The sequence below is a fragment of the Tursiops truncatus genome, chromosome 11, assembly GCF_011762595.2.
Source record: "Tursiops truncatus isolate mTurTru1 chromosome 11, mTurTru1.mat.Y, whole genome shotgun sequence".
In the NCBI taxonomy this organism is placed as follows: Eukaryota; Metazoa; Chordata; class Mammalia; order Artiodactyla; family Delphinidae; genus Tursiops; species Tursiops truncatus.
Genome location: NC_047044.1, coordinates 21279132 through 21300615, shown reverse-complemented (window position 1 = coordinate 21300615; position 21484 = coordinate 21279132). Strand labels below are relative to the sequence as shown.

The following is a 21484-nucleotide window of genomic DNA, read 5'->3' as shown; positions in this document are numbered from 1 at the left end:
CTCAACAGCCGCAACACCATATGTTACAATCAAAGCCAGATGACATTCTGGCACTGCAGTGCCTGTATGAATCGATGTGCTAATTTTCTCTTTTGTGATGATTTGTGATAAATCATCTAGAATTTCAGGTATTTAAAATTCAGAAGGACATAATATGGCAAATTTATCCATTCTCCATCTTTTTCTTTCCCTATGGACTCAAGTAGTCTGCCACTTTTAATAACTACCACCTCCAACTTTTATGCCTATGTTCCATTTCCCCTCAATCCAACTGAGGGGAAGAACTCAATACCTGAAAAACATCTTTGATACCTCATCCATTCATTTTATTCTTTCAACAAATTTATTGAGAACCTACTATGTGCCAGGCACTGTATGAGGCACAAGGAATACAAAGTTGAACAGTGGCAACAAAAACACACACAATTCCTGTCCTCATGGAGTTTACAATGTAGAGGGTCTACATTAATCAAAAACATATAAAATTACAAAGGTGTTCAGTGCTAAGTAGTGGTATGTGTTCACGTGATAATGTATAACAGTGGGTCTTATTCTGGTGAAAGAAATTAGGGAATGCTTCCCTGAGGAAGTGATGAATGAGCTGAGATCCAAAAGACAAACAGGAATTAACTAAGCGACGAAAGTACTTCAAGCCAAAGGAATAGAATGAACAAAGGTTCCTATGGTGGAAGAGGCACTTTGATTCTCACTTATTCCAGATAGTTAAAGTGCAATGAGGGTAGAAGACAAAGAAAGTAAAACATGGTGCAAAATGAAACTAAGAAGTAATAATAATAACTAACCTCTATTAAATGCTTTTCAAGGTGATGTGCCAGTCATTGTTTTAATGTTTTGAGACATTAACTTTTTCAATGTTCATAATTATAATATAAATAGTGGCCCTAATACATAATCTCATAGGCAACATATTTTTGTTTTAATCATAAGAGCAATGAAATGCCATTAATGTGTTTTAAGCTAGAGGTGAAACTGGGGTAGGTGGGTTGCCTTGGTTAAAACTGCACTTCAAAAAAGAGAATTCTCCCTGCCTATAAAAATGAATCAGGAAGGCCAGAGTAGCTTAGGAAGACCAGTTACGAGTCGACTGCAGTAATGCAGGTAAAAAGTGCTGATGGTAGCTTAGATTAGGAAGGTGGTAAGTGAAGAGAAGTACACAAATTTACGAGGTAAAATGAGAGGATGCAGTAGTGAACTAATTTGGGGGTGGGGGGTTGCAGTTAGGGAGAGGAAGGTGTCTAAGAGGAGTTCTAGGTTACCAGCTTGGAAACCAGGGTGATGGTGGTACCTTAGATTGGATACGTTAATAAAAACATAAAGAGGAAGTTTTAACCCCTGTACTGACAAGTACTGAATAACAATAACTACAATAAAAATCCAAAAGGAGTTTCTGGTTAATTTTTTCACATATATTTGCCTGCAATCCTATATAGCCATTCTTACATGGCTTAAATAAAAATAATGTTTCATTACAACTAGTGTCACATGGTGATCTTTTGAATTCTAGGATAAAATGAGAAAAGAAAAAAAATACAAGATGCCAAGAAAATGTTTTTCACATATGTAAAATTAAAAAGGAAAACACAAGTATCATTTTCTTCCCCTGATTAACATCTCTGCTAGGGATTTAGCAAAGACATGGCAACTTTATATCTAATTTGTGGTCATTTAAAAACTCTGGTAGGTTGATTCCTGTATTTCTCACACAGCTAAAAAGGTTGGGGTTAACTTAAAAAAAATTCTCCCCGTATCTTTTAAATAGTTTGAGTAATACACACATCATACACACACACACACTTTAAAAGTATTATTATTTATGTTTAAAAGAAAAACAGATAAAAGACCAACAAGTGATTCCTTTCCCCACATCAGGAAAAAATCTGTGAAATAAGGAATAAGATAAAATAAAAGCATATAATTGGGATGTAAGTAAAAAGAGCAGGTTATTGTGATTTCCGTCAAGTCACTTGTTCTTTCTGAGCCTTAAGGTTTCTATTTCACTTTTAAAATGTTAATAATACCTACCTCCCAGGTTTGCTGTGGGAATTACATAATGGTTTTGGAAGTGTTTTATTAATTTTAAATCTCTATAAAAATAGTAATCACTATAAATTTTAAAAAATCTAACAAAGCATACAGAATGTTCAGATCCACATTAATTACCATCTCTACTGTTTACATGATTTTCTTGAGAAAGCCAAATAAATTGAAAATAAGAAAAACATTCAGCATCTATAACACTAAATAATTATAATATATCATAAATTTAAAATTCATATAGAGCAAATAGCTCAAGTCTGAGAAACACTGCAAGCTCTGAAGAAGTTAATGTCCCATCAATCCAGGTTTTCTATAATAGAGACTGCTTTTGTTGACTATATACCTACAGATCAAAAGTACTCTACTAAGGATATAAGCTATACATTTAAAATATTTAATTAGACCTTTGCTTTTAATCTAAAACTATATAATAGTCTTAGATTAAAATGGTTTATCAGGATTTTTAAAACACTCTGAGGTAAAATAATAACAATTTAACTTGTTCTTTGCTGTATCCTTAGCTCCCAAAACAGGGCCTGTATTTTAAATAATGTTAGTTAAAATGGACATTATAGGAAAAAAAAAAAAAGCCAGTACCATTTTCAATAAAATCTAAAATCACTCCAACACTTAATGTAAAATGAAAGATGTATTTCCTTCCAAGTACTTAGATAGAGGGATGGCTATATAAGTCATACCAAACAAGCAAAGCACCATAAAGTGTCCGAACGTGGTTGAAAAATTTCAAGTATCTTAAAGAAAGAGCAGTCCAGCTAGTTCATGTTCTATCTTGGATATATTTATGTTTAAGAATGTGAATTTTAAAATAGACCCCACTTAGTTTAATTCTATCAGAAATATATTTCAAATTGTTAAAAGCCTCTGTTTCTTAAATACTCATAAACTTTTATTTCATAATGCATGATTGAGATTCTCTCTCATGTTGCTTTCAAACTTAACAATCCCTAGAAAATAGAATTCAAAATTTACCAGTTTTTCTTATTATAGAAGATAATATATAAGTCATACAGAACTTTAATCAAAACTAGCATTATAAATTTGACATGTGCAAACATCCACCTGTTGTGATACTACAGGAATGGTATGAAATTGTTTTATGTATGTGAAAAGAAAATTCTCTGAAAACATTCCCTTCCTTAAATAAAGGAAAGATGAAGGTAAAGAACTAATATAAATAGTATTAGTTAAAATTCTTACAGTTACAAATGCTAAATTTAGTAGGATAGTTAAATTACTCTTTTACTTCTAACAATAAATGTTTAAAGGAATGTACAAATAATGCTTTTTAAATCAGTTGGCCATATACTCTAATGTCTTGCTTTTTTACAGTTTTACAGTTTACTTTTTTACAGTTTACAGCTTTTTATTTTAACATTTGTGCCATCTTCTTTGTTGAAAATTATAGCTTCAACTTACACAGTTTACCCATCACTTAAAATGATTCTTTTTCACATTTTCAAGTTACTTCATAAGTGCAGTAGGGTGATGATTTTCTAGAATTTTCAAACCGAGCCATTAGATATTTATTAATTTGATTGGACTTTTTTTTACAGTAATTAAATATAGATTTAAGTACATAATTATAATAACATTTAAAATGTAAGCCTCCTTTTATTTTACATTAGCCCTAAAAGCATCTGAATCTTTGTAAATAATAGTAAATTATTAACAAATAGTGATAAATAGTGGGAACACATAGATTTTAACTTTTCTTTTTAAAAAATGCCTATAATGTAATATCAAAATTAGGAAATGACATCTTCTATTCATTAGGCAGGTAATTATTTTACAGTATGCATTGACTTCCTTATATCACACCAGTTTAAAAGAGGGTTTAAACCCCAAAACACAAAACAACCAAAAGATTGTAATGCCCGTACCTAGTATTTTCTAAACTGGCTTTGGAATAGTCACCACTTCATCACATTCTATTTCATTTTATTGTCTTTTCATGAAAAGGAAAGTCTTCCACTAACTGGAAACATCACATTATAAATATAACCACCATACTCCAGAGCTATAATTTGAGTTTCTGACTGCCACTCCTGCTATTCAACTGTCATCTTCTTTATATGATGGAGAAGAGCATCTTTTTCCAAGTGAGCTTCTGCAAGAGCTGTTTTAGCTTTAGCCAATTCCTGTTTAAGAGATTCATTCTCTTCCATGAGCTGAAATGATAAATTTGGAAAATAAGAAAACTTAACCATTTTCAGAAAACACAAACTATTTATACAGTATCAAAGGTGTGACACATGAGTCAGTAAAATTACCCAGTGCTGGTGAGGATGCACTTAAGCCGAAAACTGCTTTGAGAAGTTATTTGGAAACACATACCAAGCACTTAAAAATGTCCGTAAGTTTTGACCCAGCAATTCAAAACACTAATTAACTTCTAATTTCCAAATCTAATAGTGATTTTGTTTAATTTCAATTTCTCTTAAGATGCTGCTGCCTCACCACTCCTTGCTAAGCCTCTCTCCTCTTTTGCCTTTTATGCTACAGTTCTTTCTTGTTTACCCCTCTCTACCTATGGACTTTTCATCTCTTCCTCAGCTGTTTAATAACCCTTAAATTTTTCATATTCTATTAAATTCCATAATTGGTCACCTTCTCTTATCACTGGAGCCACTCTCTTAGATGATCTCATCTACTCCTGTGGCTCCAATAACTGTAGATAGCCTGATGCAGCACAAGCCTCTCTCTGGAGCACCAGACCCACATTCTGAATATCTCATTAGACATTTTCATCTAGATGTCAATAGGTCTCCCCTCATTAAGACTCGGTTCAAGCATTTTATCCTCTTAGAACCATTCCCTAACCCCTAACCAGGAAGATGTGATAAAACTTTCTCCACAGGAAAACACATTTACACAGATATATTAAAATAAATTCGTTCAATTTCAAAGAGTCCTCAGACCTTTTAGTACCAGCTTAAGAATGCCTGCCTTACAGACCAAGTTGGGTATTTCACTATACTTCCCAAACTCTAGTACATATAACACATGAAACACTATGTTCTGACTACCGTTTACATGCTTCTGTCTTTCCCACTAAACTTTGAGTTCCTTAATAGACAGGGAGTGGTATACTGTTACAATTCTATATCCTTAGCTTAGAGTTGACATCCAACAAATCCTGTTAAACAGATGAATGAACTCATTCTGTGGTTCTATCATAGAGAATTAAAATTCTGCTGGACAGAATTTGATAACAGCAAAAAATAAAAAGCAACTCAAATATTAACAAATGTTAAGAGGAACCTTTAGAAATGACAATACGTCCACACCCATATTAATCTGCCACTAACAATAAATATGAAGCATCGACTATACTTGAATTAAAAAAACAAATAAAATACATATATGAAGCATATGTAGTAATATGGAAGATATCTGTTAAACAATGTTATGTAAAATAATACAGTTATATACACTAGAATAGTAATTGTTTAGAAAAATTACTAAAGAGCCTGGGAGGAAAAATTTAAAAATACTGACAGCACTGTAGGAGGTTACAATATGTTAGAGTTGTTTTAAAATATTTTTCCAAAGTTCTGAAACGTAACAATACTTTTGCAACTTAAAAATAAGACATCAAAATGAATATATCTTCCAAGAAGCCTTCGTGGATTCCAGAAACTGGCACTGTCTCACACTTACTCCTTTATCTTCCATCAGACTACAAACTCTGTGAAGGCTGGGGATGTCCATACCTTGCTCAACACTGTATCAACAGCATCTAACACAGTGCCTGGCATATAACAAGCACTCAAAAAATGTTAAATAAGTAAATAATGTCTTAACTATTTAATATTTAATTGCTGAAACTGAATGAGAATGAACTAGTTTTTCCATTACCTGTTCCCTAGTAAAGTCAAAGGAGCACTCAGGAAAGTTGACTGACTGAGAAGGCCAAGGAACCTCTGGGCTCGTCTGAGTGGCTTGAGTGACACTGTGTTGTTTTTTCAGATCACACTTTCCACTGGTAAGCAGCACTGAATCACTTTCGACATCTTCTTTCAAATCATTTCTAGTGTTAAGCATCTGAGAATCTAATACAACAAATAAATACTCAGATAACATTTCTAAATACTTGATAAATCTTAAGTTCTCTTGTGAAAAACTAATTTAAAAATGAGTATCTCTATTAGTAGGAAGACATTATGAAACAGAAAAACAATAAAGTCAATAAAACAAAAAAGCTCATTCATTGAAAAGATGAACAAAATCAAAACCAAAAGCTCATCTGTTGAAAAGATGAATAAAATTGATAAAACCTTAGTTAGATGGACCAAAAAATTAAAAAGGAAACAAATTACTAGAATCAGAAATGGAAGAGGGGACGTTACTATCAACCTAACAGAAATAAAAATAATTGTAAAGGAATACTGTGAAGAACTGTATACTAATAAATTAGACAGCTTAGACGAAACAGAAAAATTCCTACAAAGACACAAGCTACCAAAATAGACACAAATACAACAGGTAAAGAGATTAAATCAGTAATCAAAAACAAGTGATGGTGCTTCAGGTATAGCCAGATACTGAAATTCATACGATGTCCTCAGGAGTGTCAATTTAGGAACCTGACTCTCTCTACTTCTCAGGTCCACTTTTCTTCTCTTCTGGATTAGTTCAGTCATATCATGGCAAAGGTAGACTCTGGTGACCCCAAACAAGTAAGTTTTACAGCCTGTGACCCCTTCTCTCTCAGTGTCCTTTTCAATTCACAAAAAAAGACTCAGAGTGCTTGGGTCACAGTCCATTCATGTATCACTCAGTGTCCCAAGGGCTGAAATCTTTTGACTGGCCCTGCTGGGTCCCATCTCCATTTTTGTGATAGGGTTATATGATTGCTAAGTCCACCAAAATCACATGCAACAGTCATGATAGAAAGGCAGTTCACCATATCAAATTACACTGAGCAGACAAAAGAGTAATACTGCTCAAAATAATTTTTCCCCTTAAAAAGATTTCCAGGGCTTCCCTGGTGGCGCAGTGGTTGAGAGTCCGCCTGCCGATGCAGGGGACACGGTTCGTGCCCCGGTCCAGGAGGATCCCACATGCCGCAGAGCGGCTGGGCCCGTGAGCCGTGGCCACTGAGCCTGCACGTCCGGAGCCTGTGCTCCGCAACGGGAGAGGCCACAACAGTGAGAGGCCCGCGTACCGCAAAAAAAAAAAAAAAAAGATTTCCAGAAGGGGTTAGCTAAGTCAAAGAACAAAAATATTTTTTAAAGCTTTTGTTCATATTGCCAAATTACCCTCCATAATGGTTCCATCAATTTTACCCCTATTCTGTATATATAAAAATGGAATAGTTCCATCAACATGGATAAATGAAATCAAGTTGAGTTTTGGTTTCTTCTTGGGTTCATTATATTACAGTGGTCTCAAATCAGAAACTACTTTTTATAATATTGTCCTGTACTGATTATGTTTTAGTACTACTAAAAAATGTAGGAAAAAAACTACAAAAACTGTTGTACTGGTTCAGACTAGCATACAATTCAGCTTGGCAGTGACTGTAAGAGAAATTCTAAAGTACTATGCCATGGAAAAGCCAACTTCTCCACTCTTTCAACCTCAAAAAATTAATAACACCGCTAAAATTCTACTTGATTACAAATTTATAACATACTTTTGTTTTTCAAACTTGTAGAGGAGCAAAACTCTTCTTTTAAATGAAATCTGACATAGAATGCTAATATGAACTAAAAAAAAAAAAAAAAGCTGAGTTACATAGGCTGTAGTGAGAAAAATAGAGGGCCCAAGACCCATTTTATTTAGCCTATATCTCACTACTCATGGGATCCTAAGAATAAAGAAAAAACCACTGACCAAACAATTCTGAAACCCATTTTATTTCGATCACTAGCAGGTGGAATGAGGAGAGAAAAGGGAAGGAGAGGGAAAGAAGAGAAGAGGAAGAAATATGGGAAGAGAAAAAGAAGGAATGAAATAGAGGAGGAGGGAGGAGAGAGAGCTAGAGAGTGGAGGAGACAGAGGAGTGAGGATGGGAAAAGAGGAAGAGGGATGTAGCTGTAACTGGAGATAAAGACGGAGAGTTAACTGTGAGTCTGCTTTGCATATACACTCATTTGTAGTACCTAAATTTTAGATTCCACATATAAGTGAAATCATTAGTATTTCTTTTTCTCTGTCTGACTTATTTCGCTAAGCTTAATATTCTCTAGGTACACTCATGTTGCTGTAAATGGCAGAATTCATTCTTTTTTATGGTTGAGTAATATTCCACAGTGTGTGTGTTTATATATATATATATATATATATATATATATATCATATCTTCTTTATCCATTTGGGTTGCTTCCATATCTTGGCTACTGTAAAGAGTGCTGCTCTGAACAGAAACAGACTCACAGATACAGAAAACAAACCAGTGGTTACCAAAAGGGAGAAGAAAGCAGGGAGGGGCAAATGAGGAATATGAGACCAAGAGATACAAACTACTAGGTATAAAATAGATTAAAATAGATAAACAACAAGGATATATTGTATAGCACAGAGAAGTATAGGCATTATCTTGTAATAACTTTTAATGGAGTATAATCTATAAAAATATTGAATCACTGTACTGTACACCTGAAACTAATATAATATTGTGAATCAACAATACTTCAATTAGGAAAAAAAAAGAGGGAAAGATAAGTAGGGAGAAGCAGGTAGGAAGGGAAAAGGAAGAGATAAGAAGGGGAGGAATGAGGAGGAAGAGGCAGGAAGAAGCAAGTGTAAAGATGGGAGGGACTGGAAAGGGATAGGAAAGGAGAGAACCTGTAACTGACAAGGGTAATTGGAGTCTATTACTATAGAAAGACATATTTCCTTTTATTTACTTTAAAAGAGCTTCTTTCTAGCTCTTTCTAGAGCTTTCAAGCTTCTTTCTTGTTTTTTTTTTTTTTGCGGTACGCGGGCCTCTCACTGTTGTGGCCTCTCCCGTTGCGGAGCACAGGCTCTGGACGCGCAGGCTCAGCGGCCATGGCTCACGGGCCTAGCCGCTTCGCGGCATGTGGGATCCTCCCGGACCGGGGCACGAATCCGTGTCCCCTGCATCGGCAGGCGGACTCTCAACCACTGCGCCACCAGGGAAGCCCTTCTTTCTAGTTTTTAAGACAAATTTTGATGAACAAATCCATGCCCCTCATGGATGAAATGTGCACCTTACGACAATGTACACTTTTCCCCTCGCATAGGCTCTGCTAGTTACTTTCTAGATCTTGTACCTTGGACAAGCCATTCAACTTATCTAAACTTTAATTTCTTCATTTGCAAAAAGGAGATGATAAGAATACTTGCCTTAATTATCTCAAAGGGTTATGGTAAGAATTAAGTGAGTCAATATTTAATGTAAAAGAACTTAACAAACTGGAAAGCATTATTCAAATATTAACTGCTGTTAGTACCACAGCAGGTGTTCAATAAATACTTGACTCTAAATCGAGGTTTTAACAGTTCTCTGTTTATTCAGACAGAAGATGTCTATTCATTTGTCTTCTCTGAGTGTCATACAGGCACTCTTCCGAGTTTAGGTTTTACACTACTCCTTAGGTTTAGTAATTTAAAAATTCTTCCCTCATTCCCAGTGAGGAAGTATTATGGCAATGATTCTAAGGCTGTATATGGCAAAGAGTTGTTCATCACGGACCGTTAAATATACAATGCCCCATCCTACCCCCAACATTCCAATATAATCTATTGGGAGGTACTCCCTCACAACACTTTTGCTGGGAGTCAATGCCACAATGGGCACTCTCTCAGATGGGAGTATGCCAGGTCCTAGGTGTGTTGGGTGCAAGACATGTTGAGAGACAGGACACTACTATTAAAATTAATTAACAGCACATGGCATAGGATATACACACATACTATATATATATATACACACATATATACACACACACACACACACACACACCCCCAAACACATACACAACAAACATTTTCTATCTTTTTCTCTTATAATAGTGTTATTAAGTTACTCAATTAGTCATATTTCACTGGAGCAACAAGAAATTGTAGTATACCTTTGTAATTTTCTGAAAAATTATTTTAACTTTCTCTTTACTGAAAAACTAGTCTTTCCCAAGAAGTGTGGAGTACTATGATAAGTGGCAATAAATAAATAAAAACAAAAAAACACCTATTCCTTCATGATGAACTTTATTTAATCACATCCAGAGCAGCTGCAAGTATACCTCATAGTACACTAAAAGAACAGGAAGGAGTAAAGAAAAATATTAGGTAAGCTGCTATTATCACAGCAACAAACACCTAAAACTAATTTTTGAAACACCTACTAGTCAGATTATTCTGAATTCTCCTGTTGGCTAAATAAATTTGTTTTAAGGGAGAAAAAATCAGCATACCTCAAAATTTCTTTCCTTATTTTTCTTTTTTGGCTGTGCCACGTGGCTTGCAGGATCTCAGTTCCCCAACCAGGGATTGAACCTGGGCCACGCAGTGAAAGCACCGAATCCTAATCAATAGACCACCAGGGAATGCCCATACTTGAAAATTTCTTAAAGAGCTACTTGAGAAAGTAGGGCCATTCAAATTATTTACCCAAAGTGCTTCAAAATTCTAAGAAGCAAATAAAACTGTTAAATACTTGTTTATCATGGCTAATATATTAATTTGAGTAGTATTTATGATACATTATCATACAAGCTTTATGTGCGATACATTAGACTATGTGTTACATTACGTACATCATACACCAAAGACCCTCATGCAATTCATTTCCACATGATAAGAAAAATAACATAATGTAATCTGCTTCATGATATTGCGCTTAGGAATACACTGAAATAAAACATGAGACACTCTGTATAAAACAAAGCATACTTGCTTATGCTTAAAACATGTTGTTCTTTCCAGAGACAATGGAAAACTACTTTAAAATAAATTGTCTTAAATTTTGTACAATTGCTAATATCCTGAATAACACAACAAACTTTTCCATCGTCTCAATGAGCTTTTGAAAGGTACATCAACAATTTACAGGACTTCCCTGGTGGCACAGTGGTTAAGAATCTGCCTGCCAATGCAGGGGACACGGGTTCAAGCTCTGGTCCAGGAAAATCCCACATGCCGCAGAGCAACTAGGCCCGTGCGCCACAACTACTGAGCCTGTGCTCTAGAGCCTGCGAGCCACAACTACTGAGCCTGCGTGTCACAGCTACTGAAGGCTGTACACCTAGAGCCCACGGTCTGCAACAAGAGAAGCCACTGCAATGAGATGCCTGTGCACAGCAACAAAGAGTAGCCCCCACTGGCCACAACTAGAGAAAGCCTGTGCGCAGCAACGAAGACCCAACACAGCCAAAAATAAATAAATATTTTTTTTTAAAAAGTAATGCTTAAAAAAAAATTTTATATACATGAGTACTGCTGCTAAATTTAAATAATACCCTGAGTTTTGATGCCCACTTAAAGAAAATCTAGGATATGCTTTTCTCTAACATTTCATCACTACCTAAATGGCTTTGCTGAAAAGATCCAAGTGTCACTGTAAAAACATGAAATAAGAAAAATTATATTCCTAAAATGTAAAACATTTGATAAGGAGCAAGAGTTTTCAAAAATGTAAGAAATGAAGTGTATAAATATGTGACATATTCTGAAAAGATAAATATGTGATTTTTTTTTTTGGCCACACCACGGGGCATGTGGGATCTTAGTTCCCCGACCAGGGATCGAACCTGCGCCCCCTACAATGGAAGCGCAGAGTCTTAACCAATGGACCGCCAGGGAAGTGCCTCATATGTGATTTTTTTTTTTTAACCCATACAACTTTAAAGACAAATCCAAATGGAGTTTCCATACTGAAATGATCTTGCAAATATATGCCCTTGCTGTATCAGTTATTCACTTTTGCCTTAGCTACTACATTAAAATACAGTTCACAATTGGTAAAATATGTATTGATATTTCACTAATTGTAAAATATAGATAAGAAATATAGGGGAAAATACAGAGAAAATTTTTTCAAAGCACCTTGATTTTAAATTAGTTTTTACTCATTAAATTGATGTTTATTTAATTCTTTATTTCTCCATTATGTGTATGCAAGTGGATATTTTTCTTTAGATATTATAAACCTCTCATTTAAAACAAATATTTGTTTTTGTTTTCTTTAGCAAATAGTAATTAATCTCACTCAGTTGCCAATAAATCCCCAACAGTTAGAGCAAGGATTGTTTTAAATTTTGTCAAGTATAGATATTTTATTTGGGACTTCTCTGGTGGCGCAGTGGTTAAGAATCCACCTGCCAATGAAGGGGACACAGGTTAGAGCCCTGGTCTGGGAAGATCCCACATACTGCAGAGCAACTAAGCCCGTGCGCCACAACTACTGAGCCTGTGTGTCACAACTACTGAAGCCCGTGTGCTTAGAGCCCGTGCTCTGCAACGAGAAGCTCACGCACTGCAACGAAGAGTAGCCCCCACACCGCAACAAAGACCCAACGCAGCCAAAAATAAAATTAATTAATTAATTTAAAAATATTTTATTTTCTGGTACATTTTTATGTCAATGACAAACTTTATTGCACTGATATCAGAGAAATGGTCTGCATGAACTTTATGTTTTGGAATCTGTTGATATTTTCTTTGAGACTGAATTAATAGAGAAGTTTTATGGGTATTTGAAATTACCCATTTGTTGAATTCAAATATATATATATATATATACATACACATACACACACACACATATTTATATTTATGTATCTATACTTGTACTCTGAGAGGCATGTAAAAGTTTCTCTATGATTGTAGCATCTCAATATGATATGATTCCATTTCTCTTTACTTCAAATAGGTTTGCTTTATATTTTTCAGTTATGTTGTTAGATGGATAAAGGTTTATGACTGAGGTATGTTTTGGGGGATCTTTTATCAATATGAAATCTCTCTCTGAGGCCAATGACTTTAAGAGGCACCTCACAAAAGAAGATATATAGATGGCAAATCAGCATACGAAAAGATGTGTACATCGTATGTCATCAGGGAAATGCAAATTAAAACAACAGCATACCACTACACACCTACTTAGAATGGCCAAAATCCAGAACACTGACAACACCAAATGTTAGTGAGAACATAGACCAACAAGAAATCTCATCCACAGCTGGTAAGAATGTAAAATAGTACAGCCATTTTCTTACAAAACTAAATGTACTCTTAACCATAAGATCCAGCAATCACACTCCTTGGTATTTACCCAAAGGAGCTGAAAACTTATGTCTACACAAACACCTGCATGTGAATGTGTACAGCAGTTTTATTCATAACTGCCAAAATATGGAAGCAACCAAGATGCCCTTCAGTAGGTGAAATAAACTGTGGAACATTCAGACAATGGAATATTATTTGGCTCTAAAAGGAAATGAGCTATTAAGCCTTGAAAAGACATGGAGAAACCTTAAATCATATAACTAAGTGAAAGAAGCCAATCTGAGGGCTTCCCTGGTGGCGCAGTGGTTGAGAGTCCGCCTGCCGATGCAGGGGACACGGGTTCGTGCCCCGGTCCGGGAAGATCCCACATGCCGCGGAGTGGCTGGGCCCGTGAGCCATGGCCACTGAGCCTGCGCATCCGGAGCCTGTGCTCTGCAACAGGAGAGGCCACAACAGTGAGAGGCCCGCATACCTCAAAAAGAAAAAGAAGCCAATCTGAGACAGCTACATACTGTATGATTCAGGTCTGACTCTGGATATCTCTTGAAGGTAGAGCTGATAGATTTTAGGTGACCTACTATTTTTTACTTCAAAGATCAGGCTTTTAATTTTCAAGGATTTCTAACTGGTTATTTTCCATAAAAGCTTGTTCTTGTTTTGAGTTCAAAATCCTATCATCTGTCTGAGGATATTAATTATAATTCTTTAAAAGTCTCAACTTTTCTTCAGCACTCTGAAGCACTGGAACACTCTGTTCTGGTTTTGTGTAAGACAGACCTGCAGTTTTGGGATATAAAGCATCTGGGAGCAAGAGCCATATAACAAACCTAACTTCTCACACCTGAGCTATCTTCACCTGAGCTTTTATCAGTAATGAAGATGACATTTTTTTTTAATTAATTTATTTTTATTTTTGGCTGTGTTGGGTCTTCGTTTCTGTGCGAGGGCTTTCTCTAGTGTGGCAAGCGGGGGCCAGTCTTCATCGCGGTGCGCAGGCCTCTCACTGTCATGGCCTCTCTTGTTGCGGAGCACAGGCTCCAGACGCGCAGGCTCAGCAGTTGTGGCTCACGGGCCTAGTTGCTCCGCGGCATGTGGGATCCTCCCAGACCAGGGCTCGAACCCGTGTCCCCTGCATTAGCAGGCGGATTCTCAACCACTGTGCCACCAGGGAACCCCAAAGATGACATTTGATCTTCGTTGGCCTGACTTCTATGTTTGCTGTAGCTGTTCCCCAGCTCCAGAGAGGAAGGACTCTTCAGTCAAGAGTGCCCCACAAACTGCTTCTACCTCAGCAATAGTCTTCTCTTTCATGGTTTCTGGCTACAGATTTTTCTGGTTTGTCTCTTATCAGTCCCTTACATTTCACCCTCAAGTAGCTACTAACAAAGTGAGGACTAGAATACCTAGGTCTACCAACTCAAGCTCTTTCCACGACTCCACACTACCTTAGAAGACACAGTCCTTACATTAGAGACCTTAGAAATCTTGCTAGAATGGAGATACAAGCACTGAAACAGAACTAAATACATAGCAATATACTATAAGTAACTAAGGTATGGAGAATAAGTACTCAAGAATTTTAAGAAGTCACATCAAGTTATAGAGAAGGGTTCATTGAAAAGGAGAAGATTGAGATAACCCTGGAAGGACTTCATTCAAAACACCTTTGTAGAACAGATACTAAATCAATTATAGATGAGTTATTCCTGAGCTAGAGGTTCATACATGGATGATATTTTATCACAATGTACTCACAGTGTCCCTAAATCATCTACTACTACATATGCATACACATATAAAATAGTATATAAAAAGTATGAGTGAAAAAAAAACAATCAGCATACTAATAATGACATATTTCAGTTAAATGTTCACTTAAACTGTTTTCATATGTACCTCTGATATGAAAAGAGCCATCATCATTTCTCTCTACCACAAGATGATCAATATGAACAGTTACAGGAGCTGGTTCAAAGGATACTGTATTACTACGAGGACTGTCATCCTACAGGAAAGATAAATAGTATTGGCATGTTGTTATTAAAGTAGAAGATAAAATTAATCATCTTCAATTAATCATTTTCTTAAACATTACTTCAGCCAATAATATTCTTAATGAGTTTGAAATATATCTTTAACATGCTTTAGTTCATACAGTGAGAAAACTGCTCATTTTATTTTGATATTTTCTAATTTCTATGAAAAATCTCTACACCATCACCACAAAGACCAACCAGTTCATATTTCTAGACATGAATCAAAGTCCAGGTAGGCAAAGTGAACATTTATAACATGAAAATATAAAAATATTTGTTAACATACTTTTAAATTTATTTTTGTGTTAGAAACTTGTATCTTCATTGGCATCACTGTTGCAACAGTTTCATCTTCCAAAAAATGTTGAATATTCATAAGAGAAGATATAAGAAACTCAGTGCTAAAGTTTTCTATATGGCACTGCAGAAAGCCATTCTTTTCTGCAAGCAAAGAGTGTATTACAGCACCAGGCCCACTTTCAAATCTCAGAGTAATCTCAGGAGAGGATTTAGAATGAATTACAGCTTTATGATCTGAACCTATGAAAAAAGAACAAATAAAAATTATAACTTTGTAGCACTACTCAGACATGTCACTCTCAATTACCGGTCATTATTGTCACTTTGTACAATGTTAAAGCAATAATAAACTTTTAATATTTACTCTTAAAATAAGATATTTACAGTACATGTACCTCACCTTAATTTTCCCAATTTTCATTTTTATAGACAATCTTCTACTGCAATAACGCTGTCTTGTCTATACTTTTCTAAAATATTTATTTATTTATTTATGCCTGCGTTGGGTCTTTGTTGGTGTGCGTGGGTTTTCTCTAGCTGCGGCGAGCAGGGAGCAGGGGCTACTCTTCGTTATGCTGCGCGGGCTTCTCACTGCAATGGCTTCTCTTGTTGCGGAGCACAGGCTCTAGGCATGCGGGCTTCAGTACTTGCGGCACACAGGCTTAGGTGCTCCACGGCATGTGGGATCTTCCTGGAGCAGGGCTCAAACCCGTGTCCCCTGCATTGGCAGGCAGATTCTTAACCACTGTGCCACCAGGAAAGCCCTGTCTTGTCTATACTTTTATATATATTTTTTGGTAACATGGAAAAACATGCCGTGATATAAATCTGATGATGTATAACTCAGATATTTGGAGTGTGTCTGAGTGTGTACATAGCTATACATTTATTATATAATGGACAACTGTGATGAAGAAACAGTCATGGCATTTAAAGTGACTCAAGCCATTTCTCAAGTAGTGACAAAAGCCTGAAGTTTTGTACATTCTTCATTAAAATTAGGCCCTTAAATAACTGGAAAGGTAAATAGAGAAGACCCCATTAACACGTTACTACTAGAAGACAATTTTGAAACTAAAATTATAGCAAAGGAAATATATTTATGTTTATATTTATATTTACATTTATTTATGCCTTGGTTTTGCTCCAAAAAAGAATTTGAGGTGGCTTACAGAGCTATAAATACTCAAGTTCAAAACAAATTTCTTTAATTTCAATAAACACCCATAAAATATCTTTAAAAATAAAAGTTCCTAGTGGAACTACTTAAGTGAATTGGCGCTCATGGTAACTATTTTGTTTATTTTACATTACCTAGCTCTAAAAAGAATAGGAGAAAACATGCACGTGGTATAATCAGATTAAAAAAATAAGTAGGGGAGAGAGAGGGAAGATGGCGGAAGAGTAAGACGCGGAGATCACCTTCCTCCCCACAGATACATCAGAAAAACATCTACACGTGGAACAACTCCTACAGAACACCTACTGAATGCTGGTAGAAGACCTCAAACCTCCCAAAAGACAAGAAACTCCCTACGTACCTGGTTAGGGCAAAAGAAAAAAGAATAAACAGAGACAAAAGAACAGGGACACGACCTGCACCAGTGGGAGGGAGATGTGAAGGAGGAAAGGTTTCCACACACCAGGAAGCCCCTTCGCGGGTGGAGACTGTGGGTGGCGGAGGGGGAAAGCTTCGGTGCCGCGGCGGAGAGCACAGCAACAGGAGTGCGGAGGGAAAAGCGGAGAGATTCCCACACAGAGGATCGGTGCCGACCGGCACTCACCAGCCCGAGAGGCTTGTTTGCTCACCCGCCGGGACGGGCGGGTATGGGAGCTGAGTCTCGGGCTGCGGTCGGAGCGCCGGAGAGGAATGGCACTGGCAGCGTGAACACGGCCTGCAGGGGGTTAGTGCACCATGGCTAGCCGGGAGGGAGTCCGGGGAAAAGTCTGGACCTGCCGAAGAGGCAAGAGACTTTTTCTTCCCTCTTTGTTTCCTGGTATGCGAGGAGAGAGGATTAAGAGCGCTGCTTAAAGGAGCTCCAGAGACAGGCGCAAGCCGCGGCTTACAGCGCGGACCCCAGAGTCGGGCATGAGACGCTAAGGCTGCTGCGGCCACCACCAAGAAGACTGTGTGTGAGCACAGGCCACTCTCCACACCCCCTCTTCCGGGGAGCCTGTGCAGCCCGCCACCGCCAGGGTCCCAGGATCCAGGGACAACTTCCCCGGGAGAACACACAGCGCGCCTCAGGCTGATGCAACGTCACGCTGGACTCTGCAGCCGCAGGTTCACCCCGCACTCCATACCCCTCCCTGCCCCCGGCCTGAGTGAGCCAGAGCCCCCGAATCAGCAGCTCCTTTAACCCCGTCCTGTCTGAGCGAAGAACAGACACCCTCAGGTGACGTACACGCAGAGGCGGGACCAAATCCAAAGCTGAACCCCGGGAGCTGTGCGAACAAAGAAGACAAAGGGAAATCTCTCCCAGCAGCCTCAGGAGCATCGGATTAAAGCTCCACAATCAACTTGACGTACCCTGCATCTGTGGAATACCTGAAAAGACAACGAATCATCCCAAATTCAGGAGGTGGACTTTGAGAGCAAGATTTATGATTTTTTCCCCTTTTCCTCTTTTTGTGAGTGTGTATGTGTATGCTTCTGTCTGAGATTTTGTCTGTATAGCTTTGCTTTCACCATTTGTCCTAGGGTTCTATCCGTCCATTTTTTTTTTACTTAAAAAATTTTTTTTCTAAATAATTTTTTTTATTTTAATAACTTTATTTTATTTTACCTTACTTTATTTTCCTTTATCCTCTTTCTTTCTTTCTTTCCCTTCTCTTTCCTTCTTTCCCTTCTCTTTCTTTCTTTCCTTTCTCTTTCTTTCCTTTCTCTTTCTTTTTTCTTTCTTTCCTTTCTTTCTCTTTTTTCTTTCCTTTCTCTTTCTTTCTTTCTTTTTTTCCTCTCTCTTTCTTTCTTTCCCCTTCCTTCCTTCCTCCCTCCCTCCCTCCCTCCCTTCCTTCTTTTTCTCCCTTTTATTCTGAGCCGTGTAGATGAAAGGCTCTTGGTGCTGCAGTTAGCAGTCATTGCTGTGCCTCTGAGGTGGGAGAGCCAACTGCAGGACACTGGTCCACAAGAGACCTCCCAGCTCCACCTAATACCAAATGGTGAAAATCTCCCAGAGATCTCCATCTCAACACCAACACATAGCTTCACTCAATGACCAGCAAGCTACAGTGCTGGACACTCTAGGCCAAACAACTAGCAAGACAGGAACACAACCCCACCCATTAGCAGAGAGGCTACCTAAAATCATAATAAGTCCACAGACACCCCAAAACACACCACCAGACGTAGACCTGCCCACCAGAAAGACAAGATCCAGCCTCATCCACCAGAACACAGGCATTAGTCCCCTCCACCATGAAACCTACACAACCCACTGAACCAACTTTAGCCACTGGGGACAGAGACCAAAAATGGGAACTACGAACCTGCAGCCTGCAAAAAGGAGACCCCAAACACAGTAAGATAAGCAAAATGAGAAGACCGAAAAACACACAGCAGATGAAGGAGCAAGATAAAAACCCACCAGACCTAACAAATGAAGAGGAAATAGGCAGTCTACCTGAAAAAGAATTCAGAATAATGATAGTAAAGATGATCCAAAATCTTGGAAATAGAATAAAGAAAATGCAAGAAACATTAAAAAGGACCTAGAAGAACTAAAGATGAAACAAGCAACGATGAACAACACAATAAATGAAATTAAAAATACTCTACAAGGGATCAATAGCAGAATAACTGAGACAGAAGAACGGATAAGTGACCGGGAAGATAAAACAGTGGAAATAACTACTGCAGAGCAGGATAAAGAAAAAAGAATGAAAAGAACTGAGGACAGTCTCAGAGACCTCTGGGACAACATTAAATGCACCAACATTCAAATTATTGGGGTTCCAGAAGAAGAAGAGAAAAAGAAAGGGACTGAGAAAATATTTGAAGAGATTATAGTTGAAAACTTCCCTAATATGGAAAAGGAAATACTTAATCAAGCCCAGGAAGCACAGAGACTCCCATACAGGATAAATCCAAGGAGAAACACGCCAAGACACATATTAATCAAACTGTCAAAAATTAAATACAAAGAAAACATATTAAAAACAGCAAGGGAAAAACAACAAATAACACACAGGGGAATCCCCATAAGGTTAACAACTGATCTTTCAGCAGAAACTCTGCAAGCCAGAAGTGACTAGCAGGACATATTTAAAGTAATGAAGGAGAAAAACATACAACTAAGATTACTCTACCCAGCAGGGATCTCATTCAGATTTGATGCAGAAATTAAAACCTTTACAGACAAGCAAAAGCTGAGAGACTTCAGCACCACCAAACCAGCTTTACAACAAATGCTAAAGGATCCTATCTAGGCAAGAAACACAAAAGAAGGAAAAGACCTATAATAACAAACCCAAAACAATTAAGAAAATCAGAATAGGAACATACATATTGATAATTACCTTAAGTGTAAATGGATTAAATGCTCCCACCAAAAGACACAGACTGGCTGAATGGATACAAAAACAAGACCCTTATATATGCTGTCTACAAGAGACCCACTTCAGACCTAGACACACATACAGACTGAAAGTAAGGGGATGGAAAAAGATATTCCATGCAAATGGAAACCAAAATAAAGCTGGGGTAGCAATTCTTGTATCAGACAAAATAGACTTTAAAACAAAGATTATTACAAGAGACAAAGAAGGACACTACATAAAGCTCAAGGGATCGATCCAAGAAGAAGATATGACAATTGTAAATATTTATGCACCCAACATAGCAGCACCTCAATACATAAGGCAAATACTAACAGTCATAAAAGGAGAAATCGACAGTAACACATTCATAGTAGGGGACATTAACACCCCACTTTCACCAATGGACAGTTCATCCAAAATGAAAATAAATAAGGAAACACAAGCTTTAAATGATACATTAAACAAGATGGACTTAATTGATATTTATAGGACTTTCCATCCAAAAACAACAGAATACACATTTTTCTCAAGTGCTCATAGAACATTCTCCAGGATAGACCATATCCTGGGTCACAAGTCAAGCCTTGGTAAATTTAAGAAAATTGAAATTGTATCAGGTATCTTTTCCGACCACAACGCTATGAGACTAGATATCAATCACAGGAAAAGATCTGTAAAAAATACAAACACATGGAGGCTAAACAATACACTACTCAATAATGAAGTGATCACTGAAGAAATCAAAGAGGAAATCAAAACATACCTAGAAACAAATGACAATGGAGACACGACGACCCAAAACTATGGGATGCAGCAAAAGCATTTCTAAGAGGGAAGTTTATAGCAATACAATCCTACCTTAAGAAACAGGAAACATCTCGAATAAACAACCTAACCTTGCACCTAAAGCAATAAGAGAAAGAACAAAAAACCCTCAAAGTTAGCAGAAGGAAAGAAACCATAAATATCAGATCAGAAATAAATGAAAAAGAAATGAAGGAAACGATAGCGAAGATCAATAAAACTAAAAGCTCGTTATTTGAGAAGATAAACAAAATTGATAAACCACCAGCCAGACTCATCAAGAAAAAAAGGGAGAAGACTCAAACCAATAGAATTAGAAATGAAAAAGGAGAAGTAACAACTAACACTGCAGAAATACAACAGATCATGAGAGATTACTACAAGCAACTCTATGACAATAAAATGGAAAACCTGGAAGACATGGACGAATTCTTAGAAATGCGCAACCTGCCAAGACTGAACCAGGAAGAAACAGAAAATATGAACAGACCAATCACAAGCACTGAAAATGAGACTGTGATTAAAAATCTTCC

At 37.1% G+C, this 21484-nt stretch overlaps 1 protein-coding gene across 5 annotated transcripts in view; it reads right to left on the bottom strand.

Moving 5' to 3' along the window:
* Positions 1–1810: 1810 nt before the first annotated feature.
* Positions 1811–21484, bottom strand: part of BLTP3B (bridge-like lipid transfer protein family member 3B) — a 103900-nt gene continuing 84226 nt past the window's right edge. For all 5 annotated transcript variants that reach the window (XM_019918591.3, XM_019918593.3, XM_019918588.3 and 2 more), the window contains 4 exons: positions 15598–15851; positions 15172–15280; positions 5938–6131; positions 1811–4247 (listed from right to left, as the gene is read on the bottom strand). In XM_019918591.3, coding sequence (XP_019774150.1) covers positions 4128–4247; positions 5938–6131; positions 15172–15280; positions 15598–15851 — 677 coding nt within the window. In that variant the 3' untranslated portion in view covers positions 1811–4127. The remainder of the gene's footprint in view (positions 4248–5937; positions 6132–15171; positions 15281–15597; positions 15852–21484) is intronic.